The sequence below is a fragment of the Anolis sagrei genome, chromosome 6, assembly GCF_037176765.1.
Source record: "Anolis sagrei isolate rAnoSag1 chromosome 6, rAnoSag1.mat, whole genome shotgun sequence".
Classification (NCBI taxonomy): Eukaryota; Metazoa; Chordata; class Lepidosauria; order Squamata; family Dactyloidae; genus Anolis; species Anolis sagrei.
This window is the reverse complement of record NC_090026.1, coordinates 19,938,520-19,953,410: the sequence shown is the minus strand read 5'-3', so window position 1 is coordinate 19,953,410 and position 14,891 is coordinate 19,938,520. Positions and strand designations below refer to the sequence as shown.

General features: G+C 39.9%; 1 protein-coding gene across 1 annotated transcript in view; it reads left to right on the top strand.

Annotated features, from left to right (window-relative positions):
- Positions 1–14,891, top strand: part of LOC132777893 (BAR/IMD domain-containing adapter protein 2-like) — a 48,791-nt gene that overhangs the window by 27,860 nt on the left and 6,040 nt on the right. Inside the window, exons 7-12 of the mRNA XM_060780426.2 lie at positions 4,844–4,996; positions 6,624–6,830; positions 8,262–8,490; positions 10,442–10,643; positions 11,876–11,947; positions 13,587–13,755. Coding sequence (XP_060636409.2) covers positions 4,844–4,996; positions 6,624–6,830; positions 8,262–8,490; positions 10,442–10,643; positions 11,876–11,947; positions 13,587–13,755 — 1,032 coding nt within the window. The remainder of the gene's footprint in view (positions 1–4,843; positions 4,997–6,623; positions 6,831–8,261; positions 8,491–10,441; positions 10,644–11,875; positions 11,948–13,586; positions 13,756–14,891) is intronic.

The following is a 14,891-nucleotide window of genomic DNA, read 5'->3' as shown; positions in this document are numbered from 1 at the left end:
AATGTCTTTCATGTAAAGCAATTAAGTTTCTTAGCTGTTAACATGATATCCTAACTAGCTCTTCGAACTGTTAGGGACAAAGATATGCCAATGCACAAACACACACACATATATAGCAGAGTTTTAGAAGTGTTCTTTTAGTTGCCCCCCCCCCCCCCCCAAAAGCATCCACTCTCCCTTAAAATGTATTTGCCTTTAAATCATGCTCTGAAGAGACAAAAATAAGCTGACTTCTTTAAAAGTAACATCATTGGTCTACTCACAGGCTTCATGTATTCAGCATACTGGTACTTTGCTTATGAATCCAGTAGATTTTAAGTAGTTTCTCTGTGTGGGTAACACAGGACATCTTTCTCATAACCAACAGTCCATAATCTAAAGTGGGCATGGGCAAACTTCGGCCCTCTAGGTATTTTGGATTTCAACTCCCACAATTCCTAACAGCCTGCCAGCTGTTAGGAATTGTGAGAGTTGAAGTCCAAAATGTCTGGAGGGCCAAAGTTTGCCTTTGCCCAATCTAAAGTATCTCTCTGTAATGAGAGTCTAATAGTGTCTCTATCTAATCAGAAAGTCCAATGGCGTCTGAGATCTAAAATGGAATCTGAGCCCTGAACAAGCCCAGATCTGATTACATGGTCTCCAGCCATTCCCACAACAAAGGGTTTAAAAAACTACAAACCAATATACACTCATACAATATAGTAAGCAGTTACATACATAACAAATAACTAGTGGAGGCTTGAAGAAGGTTGCTATTTCCAGTACTCTTAAACTCCATATCTGGCAAACTTCAGCCTTCCAGGTGTTTTGGACTCCAACTCCCACAATTCCTAACAGCCTTAGGCCCTTTCCTTTCCCCTCTCATCCACTTAAGATGGCTAATAGCAAACATGTCACAATACAAAATAAAAATATATGTATTAAATGTATTAAAATGTGAAAATAATTCTAATACTATCTCTAATAATAAAATTATGTAACATGATTTTTGTTCCTGAGATATAAATGTCATTTCGTAATTGGTTCTATCATTAAAAATAGAGAAAAGGTTTATTAAACAGCAAAAACTTTGTTTTTGTGAGACATCCTGCTATAGCAAATTTTGCTATAGTTTTTCAATGAGTATTTCAATGAGTATCTCATAGAGCCTAAACTGATTCAACATAGTTTGTGGCAGCCACCAAAACAAAGTTTCTGGAGTATTACAACTACTTTCAAAATAGGTATCACACAATTAAATAGGGAATAACACTGTAAAACCAGGAACATATTTATTTTTTCAAATTGAGTGACATAGTGTAATAATAGTAATAATAATAATAATAATAATAATAATAATATCACACAGTCCTAGACGCTTGGGAAGTGTTCGACTTGTGATTTTGTGATACGAAATCCAGCATATAGATCTCGTTTGCTGTGACATACTGTGCTTTTGTGTCAATAATAATAACAATAATGTAGAGTCTTGCTTATCCAACATAAATGGGCCAGCAGAACATTGGATGAGCAAAAATGTTGGATAATAAGGAGGGATTAAGGAAAAGCCTATTAAATGTCAAATTACAAATTAAGCACCAAAACATCATGTTTTACAACAAATCAACAGAAAAAGCAGTTCAATACATGGTAACGTTATGTAGTAATTATTGTATTTACGAATTTAGCACCAAAACATTGCAATGTCTTGAAAGTGCTGTGGATCTGGGCAGGAGTTAGACTGCGTTGGATAATACAGAATGTTATATGACTGAAGGTTGGATAAGCAAGATTGTGTACAATAATAATAATAATAATAATAATAATAATAATACCTGCCTCTCTTTGCGCTTGAGTTGAGATACAGCAGGGTTAAAACAAAGCAATAAAACACAACACTATTAAAAAGCATATTAAAAACTACGCAAAGAACCGCTCCCATAAAATGTAGGTTAAAATTGACAGTTAAATATTTAATTGAATTACAATTAAAATTACAAATCATGAAGCATACAAATTAAGATACAATAAAAATACAATTAAAACTATTGTTGTTTCTGTGCCAACTTTAATGTTTGTGGAAGTAATGTTTCTCTGTGCACCACACAATCTGTTAAGTGTATCTAACAGGCACTCAAAGGAAATTACATTTGGTAAAGGTCCAAATCAGAATTTAAAACAATGGAACATTTTTGCCTCATCCCTTTAAGAGAATTTCAAGGAGGCAGAAAGAATAATTCCCGAACTGGAGAGTTACTGTACCTGCCTTCATTTATCTTAGAATTTCGAGGCAGTCTGTTACATGGCAGCATAAAATATGATAAAAGAATGGCTAAAAGTGCTGCTGTCTTAAAACATCACAAAATAAAAAAACCCCATGAACATGTTTCAACCTGGTGCTGGAGAAATTGCGGTGTGGGTGGCAGACAGGCTCTGGGGAGGGGAGGGCATTCCACAGCCGTGAGTGGTTTTAATGGGTCTTTTCGGAGCATGACAAAGTCTGGAACCAGCCCAAGAGGCATTGCTCAGCAATTAAACAAACCAAGCATAGGTACTCTGCTTTACTTCTGCCTTTGAGCCCATAAGGACTAGGAACTTGCTTTTGAAAGTCAAATCTAGAGATAGGGCAAAGGTGGTTTCATTGCAATTCATGCTCTAGTCTTTTAGTACCAACTTTAAAGGAGCTTTCCAAGGTACTGACCTTATTTTGCTATTATTATTATTATTATTATTATTATTATTACTATTTATTTGTATCCCACATCATCTCCTGAAGGGACTTGGGCTGCTCACAAAAGCACTCAAGGTGCCGCACATAAAAATAAAATGACACAGTACCAAAACAATACTTAGAACTCATTGCCTTGGGTAAATCCTTTAAGATTCAGAGTACAACCAAGAACAGATTCACAACCATGAAACCAGCCATTGCCCCCGAGTGAGCCTAAACACTTAATTTTCTTCTTGAAGGAACCTGCTGAGATAGATTGTATTGACAGATAGAGATTTTTCTCTAGGCTTTTCAAAGGGTTTCATTACTGAAAGGGGATTTGAAATGAGGCACACCGTGTTCAGCACTCTTTCTGTACTGATCTGTTTTTAGGTTTGGAGGCTTCAGGGCCATATGCAAATGCAGGCTATTCTACTTAAACAAGAGTGGCTCCACATTAGGAGTTATCTATCTATGACTAAGGCATCCTACTTTTTCAGATAGAATTTCCAAGATCACTCATATAAAATTAACATGAAAATAGCATTATGAAGAAGCCACTATTATTTAGCTGAGAAAGTATATAGGTCTTTAAAGATAAAGGTTTCCCCTTGACATTAAGTCTAGTCATGTCCGACTCCTGGGGTGTGTGTGTGTGTGTGTGTGTCTCATCTCCATTTCTAAGATGAAGAGCTGACGTTGTCCATAGACACCTCCAAGGTCATGTGGCCACTGGCATGACTGCATGGAGTGCCGTTACCTTCCCACAGGAGCGGTACCTATTGATCTACTCACATTTGCATGTTTTTTAAATGCTAGGTTGTCAGAAGCTGGGGCTAACAGTGGGAGCTCAGCCCATTACGCCACCGGGGCCTCCATATAGGTCTTTATCAAGTGCTTAAAACAGAATAACGCAGCAGAACATTACATAGACAGTGAGCCACCATTGAGTATTTCCTTTTTTATTGTTCTCTGCCAAATCTTAGACCTTATAATCATTTTGTTTTAACTGTTTTTTAAAGCTATTTTCATTACGCGTGTTTTTGAAACTGATTTAAGAAAAAAACTTGTGCTATCTGTTGTTTTAACTGTGTTTTATTATAACTCAAGTTGGATCAAGGGATGCCAGGTTGGGCTATCCTGGGCACTAGGATATCAAAACCAAAACCTGAGACTAAGGATTATCTGTTACGATTTCACAGGGCTCTAGTGATGTTATTAAGCACAATACATCAACTTTAAATAAATCTATACACCTAATAAAAGTGAAAATATGTATGTGTGTATGTAGCTGGGCTGTCCACTTACACAGATAAACTCCTGCCTCCACAAACAGCTACAGCTCCCACTACTCAGGAGACACCAATGGCCCTCCCTCCAATGACATTACAGGTTATAGTGAGTGCCAGGAACATGTCCAAGAGCCCTGCCAGTGTCCTCCACAAACACCATACTGCCCACCACCCAAGTGAAGGCTTTCATATGGGACAATTTCATCCTAGATTTCATGAGTTTCCTTCACCACAGATATCCCAGTGTTTCTTACTCTCTCCATTGGTGTGGAATTCGCATGACTCCACCCACTGCTTCTCCCTTAACCCTTTTTTACTCTTTTCTATGGCACACAGCAAACAGAGGAATTGATCAGCAGCTTAACATACTAGAGAGGTTTGGGGAGAATTCACAATGATTTATAGGAGTTGTAGGTACTGGGATGTATCGTTCACCTGCAATCAATGAGCACTCTACTCCACCAAAGAGGGAATTGGGCCAAACTTGGTACACAGAGCCCTAATGATCAGCAAAAAATACTGGAGATCTTTGGGGGAATGTCATCTTGATTTGGGGGAGTTGTAGTTCACCTCCATCCAGAGAGTACTGAGAACCCAAACACAAATGGATCTGGACCAAACATTTCTTTTCGAGGCAGTGCTCGCACTCTGAGATTCCTCCTCTTTTTCCCTGAGAGGGGGGTTCTGGGCCTGAGATTCAGGGCCAAGCCTTGAGATCTGGCAACACTACATGAATTCCATTTTTTAGGAAAAGGGAGTATATTCCATACACACATATTGATATGATTGCATATTGGCTGAAAACATAATGTTCCATTCCCTTGTTCTTGATTATTATTATTTTTTGTTCCCTGTGCCTAAGTATGTGGAAGTCATGAGCACCAAACAAAGTGAGCTGGATCGGTATGTGGCTGAAGGCTACAAGGCAGCTTTGACGGAAGAGAGGCGCCGCTACTCCTTCCTCGTGGATCGTCAGTGCGCCGTTTCCAAACATTTCAGCAACTATCACAGTAAGGTGAGTAAAATCCACCACACAGGAGGGAACCCCATTTTTCACCATATTCTGCCACCCTCAATATAGGCATTAGATTATAGTTCCTCTTGTTATATTTAATAATTTGCTTGAGGGCATTTATACTCTTCCTCCTCCTCTCCTCCCCAGAGCTCAAGGCAAAATATAGCAGTATCACATTAAAACCACACTTACGGTTTAAAGCAAACACACAAGAGGCACAGAAGATAATGTTGCAACAGCAGTCAAAACATTCCAGATATTTTTCTTTTAAAAAACTCAACAGATTCAGTGTGTTGTTTTTTTCACTACAACTTCCAGACTAGTCAAATCAGGTTTTAAAAGATTAGGTAAAAATGCACACATTAAATGTAAGCCTAGAAAGGAAGGCCTTCACCAGATTTCAGAAGGTTGTTGATGGGGAAGTAAGATTAGCATCCTGTCCTTTGATAGAAAAGGGATGCAGGGAGGGCCATATGCATTCTGTGATTCTATAGAATTTGGTGTAACTGCAGAAGCAAAGAGCGGTTTCACAGGGAGAATTTTCCTCTGAACCACAGCAGAGAAGAGAAAAGGGTTAAATTCTCAATCCACATATGATATGATTCCCACAGTTATCAAACTAGCTGGTTCACTTTACATATTTAAAAACTGTGACTTAAAGTGTGTATATATTTTACTTCTAGTTTGGTCCTAGTTTGGTTTCAAAGATGGGAATCAGACCCTGCAGATTTTCCTATAGATTTGATGTGGTTGCTAATAGACAAGTACCATACATACTCGAGTATAAGCTGTCCCAAATATAAGCCGAGGCGCCTAATTTTACCACCAAAAAACTGGGAAAACGTATTGAGCCGAGTATAAGCCTAGGATGGGAAATGCAGCAGCTACTAGTAAATTTCAAAATAAAAATAGATACCAATAAAATTACATTAATTGAGGCACACAGCTTCTCCTCTCGGCACAGCAACCCAGTTGATTGGTTTGTTTGTTTGTTTTTTTGTCATGTCAGGAGCGACTTGAGAAACTGCAAGTCGCTTCTGGTGTGAGAGAATTGGCCGTCTGCAAGGATGTTGCCCAGGAGACGCCCGGATGTTTTGATATTTTTACCATCCTTGTGGGAGGCTTCTCTCATGTCCCCTCATGGGGAGCTGGAGCTGACAGAGGGAACTCATCCATACTCCTCCCCCCCCCCCACCCCCGATTCGAACCTCCAGCCTCTTGGTCTTCAGTCCTGCCAGCACAAGGGTTTAATCCATTGTGCCATCGAGGCTCCTTAGTGGGTTGCTGGGCCAAGAGGAGAGGTTGCGTGCCTTCCCCTCCTCCTCTCTCGGCACAGAGATCCAGCTGGGTTGCTGTGCTTAAAAGAGAGGAGGCACTCAGCTGTTAGAAGCCCTGCTTCTTTCAGCCCCATACCTTCCCACCAGGACCCTCACTCAAGCCGAGGAGGTCTTTTTCAGCATTAAAAATATGCTGAAAAACTAGGCTTATACTCGAGTATATACAGTCTTTCCATATTTAAACACACAACCATTTTAAATTTCAAGATTGTAAAGTGTAAGTATGAGAGGGTCAAATCTGTTTATACCAAAGAAACCAAAACAATCACTGTGTTTTTCAACCCCTGCAGGTGCGGGAACTGCTGGCCACCAAGTTGCCCATCTGGCAGGCATCATGCACCCAGCCCACCCGGTTACCAGAACGGGCACTGGCCTTGGTCAAGCTCACAGCCAATAACATCTCCAGTGGGGCTCCCATCCCTGATCCTGGAAGATCCCCTGATCCCCTCCCTAACGCCAAGATCCTGGAAGAGCTGTCAGAGTTGGGAGCAAATCATGTAAGTATGTGGTTAGTGGAAGCTAGTGACATGTCAGTTAGTTCCCCCAGCTTGCTCCTTCACCATCAGTTTTAGTGGAGAAAGGGGTCCAATTTTGTTCTCCACTGTATCAAACAAACAATATGACACTTTGCCATGGGTTTCTGTAGCCTTGTTTTCAGCTGACAATTTTTCTAAAGTATGGAAAAAGGTTGAAAAATGGGATGCTTTTGAGCTGCTACACTGAAGACTTTTAGATAGTTTCACCATGTCTCCTGGGTCATCAGTTGGGAGCCCCTCTTCCCAGCAATAGTATAGTAATATATAATACTAATATTGTGCTATGCTAATAATATAATATGTTGTATATACATATAATATTATAATGTAATACATTATAATACTAAAAATAATACAATATAATAATTGTATATTATATATTACATGCAATATTACTAATAATATTGCAGTATATATAATAGTACAATATAATAATATATAATGATAATACTGTTCTATGCTAATAATATAATATATTTTATGTACATATAATATTTATAATAATATTATAATGTAATACAATAGAATACTAAAATAATACAATATAATAATTGTATATTATATATTACATGTAACATTACTAATAATATTGCAGTATAGTGGTATAGTACAATATTGTAATATATAATACTAATATTGTGCTATGCTTATAATATAATATTTTGTATGTACATACAATATTGATTATAATATTGTAATACAATATTCTAAACATAATACAATATAATATTATATGTAATATTACTAATAATATTGCCGTATAGTGGTATAGTACAATATTGTAATTCTAAAAATAATACAATATAATATTATATGTAATATTACTAATAATATTGCCGTATAGTAATATAGGTACAATATAGTAATATATAATACTAATATTGTGCTATGCTTATAATATAATATTTTGTATGTACATATAATAGTCATCATAATATTGTAATACAATATACTAAAAATAATACAATAATTGTATATTATATATTACATGTAATATTACTAATAATATTGCCGTATAGTTGTATAGTACAATATAGTAATATATAATAGTAATATTGTGCTATGCTAATAATATTGTATGTACATATAATTTGTAAGCCTCTCTGAGTCCCCTTCAAGGTGAGAAGGGTGGGATATAAATGTCGGAAATAATAAATGTTGTGGCTACAACACTGGAAATTCCTTTGGGGTTATTATTATTATTATTATTATTAATAATAATACCCTGCTTTATCTCCCCAAAGGGAACTCAAAGTGGCTTTTGAGTGATGTAATCACCCCGAGGTAATATTTCTGACCTCTTGATGCTCAAATGGCCTCTTGTTTGTTTCTCCCCCTTGTCTTGTCTCATTTCTCCTATCTTTTGGAACTTTTCCTGCTCAATCCACATAGCGTGCTTCAGTCCAGGAGGTGACCCCATTGCCAAATGGTGATTCACACCGTGGACGTGGTTCTCGGGACTTGGGCCATCCACCAATTAATGAAACCATCACCATCACATCAGGTCTTCCACCCACACAAACCACTCAAACCCCTCCGCAGACAAAGACTGCTGACAGCTACTCCTGCACCCTGCCAATGCCACGCAAGATGTCAATGGAGACTCGCCTGGCAACCTTGGGTGAGTCTCCTACGCTGATCCCAACCACAATCCTTGTTTATCGTGCATCCTTTAATACAGGGCTGAATGGGACAGTTCCTTTCCTTGATTGTTCTAGAATTCTGGCATCTGATTGGTCCTGTTCTCATTAAATTCTGGTCAGAAATTCAGGCTTTGGAACATTGGAAAAGAACAAATCCTTTCTACGGGCTCTTCCTGTTCTTTAAAACAAAAATAGCAGACTTATGCAGTTTCACCGTTGCATCCTTTTGGAACTCATGAAGCTAGATGAAAAGATTCAGGATTCACAAAGGCGCCTAATCCTTTGGGGAGTGAGAGGCGAGAAGAGCCAGCATGGGGTAAACAGTAGGTGGAAAGACAAATTTGTAGTGAAAAAAACAAAAACAACCCTTTTTTTAAAATCTAGGGAAAGGTTATATGCTTAAATTCAATAGCAAATTTGATTTCATGCTATTAGATTCTCATTTGAAATATATTCCCTGTACATTCTCTTTGGGAGAATTGGGTTAAGATAAATTCCATATAAAAAACAAAAACAAAACAAAAAAAACCCACAAAAAATAACAAACCTAACTTGTGTTCATACAAAACGATCATGTAGTCTGAAATCTTTCTGGTGGCAGGTAGAAAGCAAAATGTTCTATACCAAAGGGAGCCACTGTCAGAAATATTAAAAGTTAACTAGTTATCTTTAATTGCAAAAAATGTGAGTCAAGCACTGAAAGGGTTAAATGAATGCAATGACTGAGGAAAAGCTGCAGTTCCATATAAGCAGATGTGCCTGTAGCTTAGTAGGCCTCTGTGTTAGTTTGCCTCAGTGGGAGAAAGGTCTCAGTCTGTGAGAAGAACTCACAGTGTGAGGTAGGCCTTCGTCTGTGAGGTAAACCTTGGTATGAGAAGGCCTCATGTGTGAAGCTCTAGTGCAGTGTTTCTTAACCTGGGGGTCGGGACCCATGGAGGGGTCACGAGGGGGTGTCAGAGGTGTCACCAAAGATCATCAGAAAACACAGTATTTTCTATTGGTCATGGGGGTTCTGTGTGGGAAGTTTGACCCAATTCTATCGCTGGTGGGGTTCAGAATGTTCTTTGATTGCAAGTGAACTATAAATCCCAGAAACTACAACTCCCAAATGTCATAATTTATTTCCCCCGAACTCCACCAGTGTTCACATTTGAGCATATTGAGTATTCATGCCAAGTTTGGTCCAGATCCATCATTGTTTGAGTCCACAGTGCTGCCTGGATGTAGGTGAACTACAACTCCAAAACTCAAGGTCAGTGCCCACCAAATCCTTCCAGTATTTTTTGTTGGCCACGGGAGTTCTGTGTGCCAAGTTTGGTTCAATTCCATCATTGGTAGAGTTCAGAATGCTCTTTGATGTATAGTAGTTTAACTATACATCCCAGCAACTACATCTCCCAAATGACAAAATCAATCTGTCCCAGCACCAGTATTCAAATTTGGATGTATCGGGTATTGCCAAATTTGATCCCATGAATGAATGAAGATACACCCTGCATGTCATATATCATATATTTACATTACAATTCACAACAGTAGCAAAATTACAGTTATGAAGTAGCAATGAAAATAATGTTATGGTTGGGGGTCACCACAACATGAGGGATTAAGTGGTCACGGTGTTAGGAAGGTTAAGAAACATTGCATTAGTGTGAAGGTTGAACTTTATTTGTGTCATGGAAACCTTGTTCTTGTAAATAGTGCAGCCATATTGTTTTGCTATAAAGAAAATCCTCCTTTGGAAGAGATAACATTGGTCTGTGTGTTTTTGTTCTTTTTATCACTTTGAGCTACTGGTGTTGAGTCATGCTGCTGTTGCTAAGTTACTCTGCTGTGCATTTATGAGAAGGGTCTTTTATTAATAAGCCCACTCACCCAACAGTCACATCTATTTACTTTCCTGTCCCACTCCTCCTTCTGTCCCTACAGTGGAGAACAAGACCCTGCCCCGCATCAGTCCCCTTTCGATCTTGCCTTCCCGTTCTGAGCGCCGGAGGGTCCAGGCAATATTCTCACATGCGGCAGGAGAGAACACCACTTTGCTCAACTTCCAGGAGGGAGATGTTATCCTTTTGTTGGTGACTGAGGCACGGGATGGCTGGCATTATGGGGAAAACGAGGCGACCAAATTGTAAGATCCTCCTCACTGCTTCATCTGGCTTCAACTAGCCCTTTGTACTACGTGTTGGGTATTTCTGATATGCATTGGGTGCTCCTGTTGTGTTTTCATACTTCCTAGTTGATATCTGGATGCCCATTGGAGTGTCCGGTCCATTGCACATGAGGACGCGGTGTATCAGACCTGCCACTAGTTTCCACTAGCACCATGGCAGCTTCTAGGTCCTGCAGGTGTTTGGACTTCAACTCCCACAATTCCTAACAGCCTACTGGCTGTTAGGAATTGTGGGAGTTGAAGTCCAAAACACCCGGAGGGCCGAAGTTTGCCCTTGCCTAATCTAAAGCCTCTCTCTGTTCTGAGAGTCTAATAGCATCTCTATCTAATCTGAAAGTCCAATGGCGTCTGAGATGTAAAGTGGAGTCTGAGCTCTGAACAAGCCCAAATCTGATTGCATGGTCTGCAGCCATTCCCACAACAAAGAGTTTTAAAAACTGCAAACCAATATACACATATACGATACAGTAAGCAATTACATACATACCAAATAACTAGTGGAGGCTTGAAGAAAGTTGCTATTTTCAGATTTGCCCATGCCTGATCTAAACCAACAGTACTGATGCTTCTACATGTCCAAACTACATGACATTACAGCATATATAGAAAGGGCTGAGAGGGAAAATGAATGGCTGAGGCTGTTAGGAATTGTGGGAGTTGAAGTCCAAAACACATGGACGGCCAAAGTTTGCCCATGCCTGTTCTAGGTGGATACTGATGTTAAGTATTGATTTCATTCACTTTGGTGCGCCTATAAGGCCATTTACGAAAACAGACATTGCAAGTGAGATGCCAACCAAAAAGTGTTTCTATGGCTTCAGCTTTTCGGAAATTTTACATCTTTCTCTCAGATGGGATTCTTAAAGGATCTCAGTTAGCAGCAGAGAATGGGAGATGTCTCCCCCTGTGATTTCAGTGAGCCACATCAAAGCAGTCGATGAGTGCCTGATTCAGTACCAAACCACTAGAGGTAACCTGCAAGGAGCACCAGCTAGGAAGCTCTTCTTACACTGTCCTTGGTTTGCCAAGGACTCCCAAATTCTGGCTCTGTTTCTTGGCGGACACAGCTCCTTGCTGCTTCTTGTCCTTCAGAGGGGCCTATATATCTGGAACTTCAAGAGAATAGGAAGTGGCTGTGTGTCATTTCCCTTCCTGTTTTAAATGTCTGCTTCCCTTCCTTCATTCTGCAGGAAAGGCTGGTTTCCTTTCTCTTACACTCGGCCGTTCCCTCCAGTCGAAGGGGTTGACAAATTACTTGGCAGGTGAGGCATTCATATTTTGGCGGGCAGGGGGCCGGGGGAGACTTTTGAGATGAGTTTTGGTTTTTGGATTATACAATCTCTGGAGAAGCTGCATTTGCACCTGTTTTTCTAAATTGACAAGCAGGGATGTGAATTTCCACTTATTTGATTCACATATACAATTTGAATATCCCTTATCTAGAAATCTGAGCTCCTGGTGGCGCAGCGGGTTAAACCGCTGAGCTGCGAACTTGCTGACCAAAAGGTTGGCAGTTTGAATTTGGGGAGCTAGGGGAGCTCCCACTGTTACCTCCAGCTTCTGCCAGCCTAGCAGTTCAAAAACATGCAAATATGAGTAGATCAGTTGGTACCACTCCAATGGGAAGGTAACAGTGCTCCATTCAGCCATTCCAGCCACATGACCCTGGAGATGTCTATGGACAACACCCGCTCTTTGGCTTAGGAATGGAGATGAGCACCACCCCCCAGAGTTGGACACGTCTAGACTTAATGTCAAGGGTTCACCTTGTACCTTTATCCAGAAATCTGAAATGATCCCAAATCCAAAAATGTCCACATGAGTGTCTGAGATAGTGACACCTTTGCTTTCTGTACACAAATTTTGTTTCCTGTATAACATTATTTCAAAATATTGTATATAAAGCTACCTCGAAACTATGCGTATAAGATATATATGAAACATATATGAATTTGATGTTTAGATTTCGGTCTTGTCTCCAAGATAGCTCAGTTAGTACATACAGTATATGTAAATACAGGTCTCCCAAAATCTGAAAAAAACTAGAATCCAAAATACTTATGTTCCCAAGCATTATAAGTAAGGGATATTCAGCCTATATACAAGCAAAGAATTTTAAAAGGTTTCTTCCCCCTTTGTTTGTACATTTTCCAATGACCTTTTATTTTTCTGCACACAACATGGTATTTGCTGGAAAAAGAAAAAAGCAGAAAGAGAAGCAAAACTTTTGGAAAGCTTACTTTTAAAAACCTTAATGTATGCCTCATCTGTAACTAGGGTAATTTACTATATATGCCTTGGGTCCTATATTGAGAGAAAAGTGGGATATAAAACGTTAAAGCAAAGCATAATACAAAGTTATTGAGTTCTATGTATTGTCTAAGGCTTTCGTGGCCGGAATCACTGGATTGTTGTAAGTTTTTCGGGCTGTAGGACCATATTCCAGAAGCATTCTCTCCTCCTTTACAACTTCTGAGGATGCCTGCCATAGATGCAGGTGAAACGTCAGGAGATAATGCTTCTGGAACGTGTCCATGAACCCTGAAAAACTTACAACAACCCACTAGGACACACCCTCTCAACCTAGTGTGCAGCACAAGAATGGTTAGGAGGATAAAAATGGAGCCACGTATGCCTCTCTGGGTTCCTGGAAGAAAAGACAGGATGTCGACTTAACAAAAAAATTAAGTAGGAAATGGATAGGAAAATCTGCAATGATCCAACATGATTTGAGTGCTGGTATGTAAGGAATTAGTGGAGGAATAAGATTTGGCACTCAGGCTCTCCTGAAAAAAGAGTGGCAGTGGATGGGATAATAAGGGGAGGAATTAAGGATGTGAGACGGTGGGGACCCTATGAAAGGCAGACATTGGCTGAAACTTTGTTTTTGTTCTTATGTAGTGGCTTCCCCCTTAGCAAAATGAACAGTAGCAGCACAGGAAATTTGGACCGAGCTGGGTCTCCATCTGTTGGCGCTGATATTGGGGATTGCCCACGATACGGTCCTTCACCTCGTGCCAGTACATCCCGCCAGCGTCCTTACAGCATGCTAAACCCAGACCTGTCACAGGTGAGTGCTGTGTGTGAGAGAGAAAGAGAGAGAGAGTGCACGCATGTGGCACATGACAAAGAATATATGTGTGTTTTCTATGTCTTTCTGTGAGAGAATTGGCTGTATGCACGGATGTTGCCTAGGGGACGCCTGAATCTTTTGATGTTTTACCATCCTTGTGGGAGGCTTCTCTCATGTCCCCGCAGAGGAAGCTGGAGCTGACGGAGGGAGCTCATCCACACTCCCCAGATTCAAACCTCCCTCAGTCTTCAGTCCTACAACCAGAAGTGCAAGTAGCTCCTGTCACGAAAAAAATGTGTTTCTGTACTGCCACCCAATGGTCAAAGTCCAAAAAGCAACATTTCTTGAAGAATGCAATTGTCAATTTTTAAAACACTATTTGCAACCCCCCCACCCCAAATGTATTTTCTGAAATCTTCAGGCCTGAATCTTTCCTGTTTTAATCTCTAATACTTGTTGGCAGTTTTAATTCCTGTTTTATTTCATGACTGCTTTCAATTTCCTATTTTGTAACTGTTTTATCAAGTTGCTTTTGTGTTGTCGTTTTATCATCTTGTCATTTGTAATTGGATTTGTATTCTTATTGTGTTGGGTTTGTATAGCGTTTTTAATCTGCCTTGTGCCTTTGTTCTATTTTTAACTGATTGCTCAGAAAACTTGAGAAAGTTCTTTTGAGCACTGTATAAGCCTTGTTGTGTGCCTTCAAGTCATTTCTGACTCATGTCGACCCTAAAGCAAGCTTCTCATAGGATTTTCCTAGCAAGATTTGTCCAGAGGGAGTTTGCCTTTGCCATCCTCTGAGACTGAGAGGTTCTGAGTTGCCCATGGTCTGCTGGGTTTGCATGGCCTTGCAGGGAATTCAGATCCAAAGTCCTACTGCAACCCTAAAACTACTCCCCCATGGTGGTTCCCAAAAACATAGTGTAGTTATTTATTGTCAAGTAATTAGCTGAGTTGCTGAACTTGCTGACAGAAAATTTGGTGGTTCGAATTGAGGGACCAGGGTGAGCTCCCACTGTTAGCCCCAGTTCCAACCCACCTAGCAGTTTGAAAACATGCAAATGTAAGTAGATCAATAGGTACCGCTTCTGCGGGAAGGTAATGGTGCTCTGTGCAGTCATGCTGGCCACATG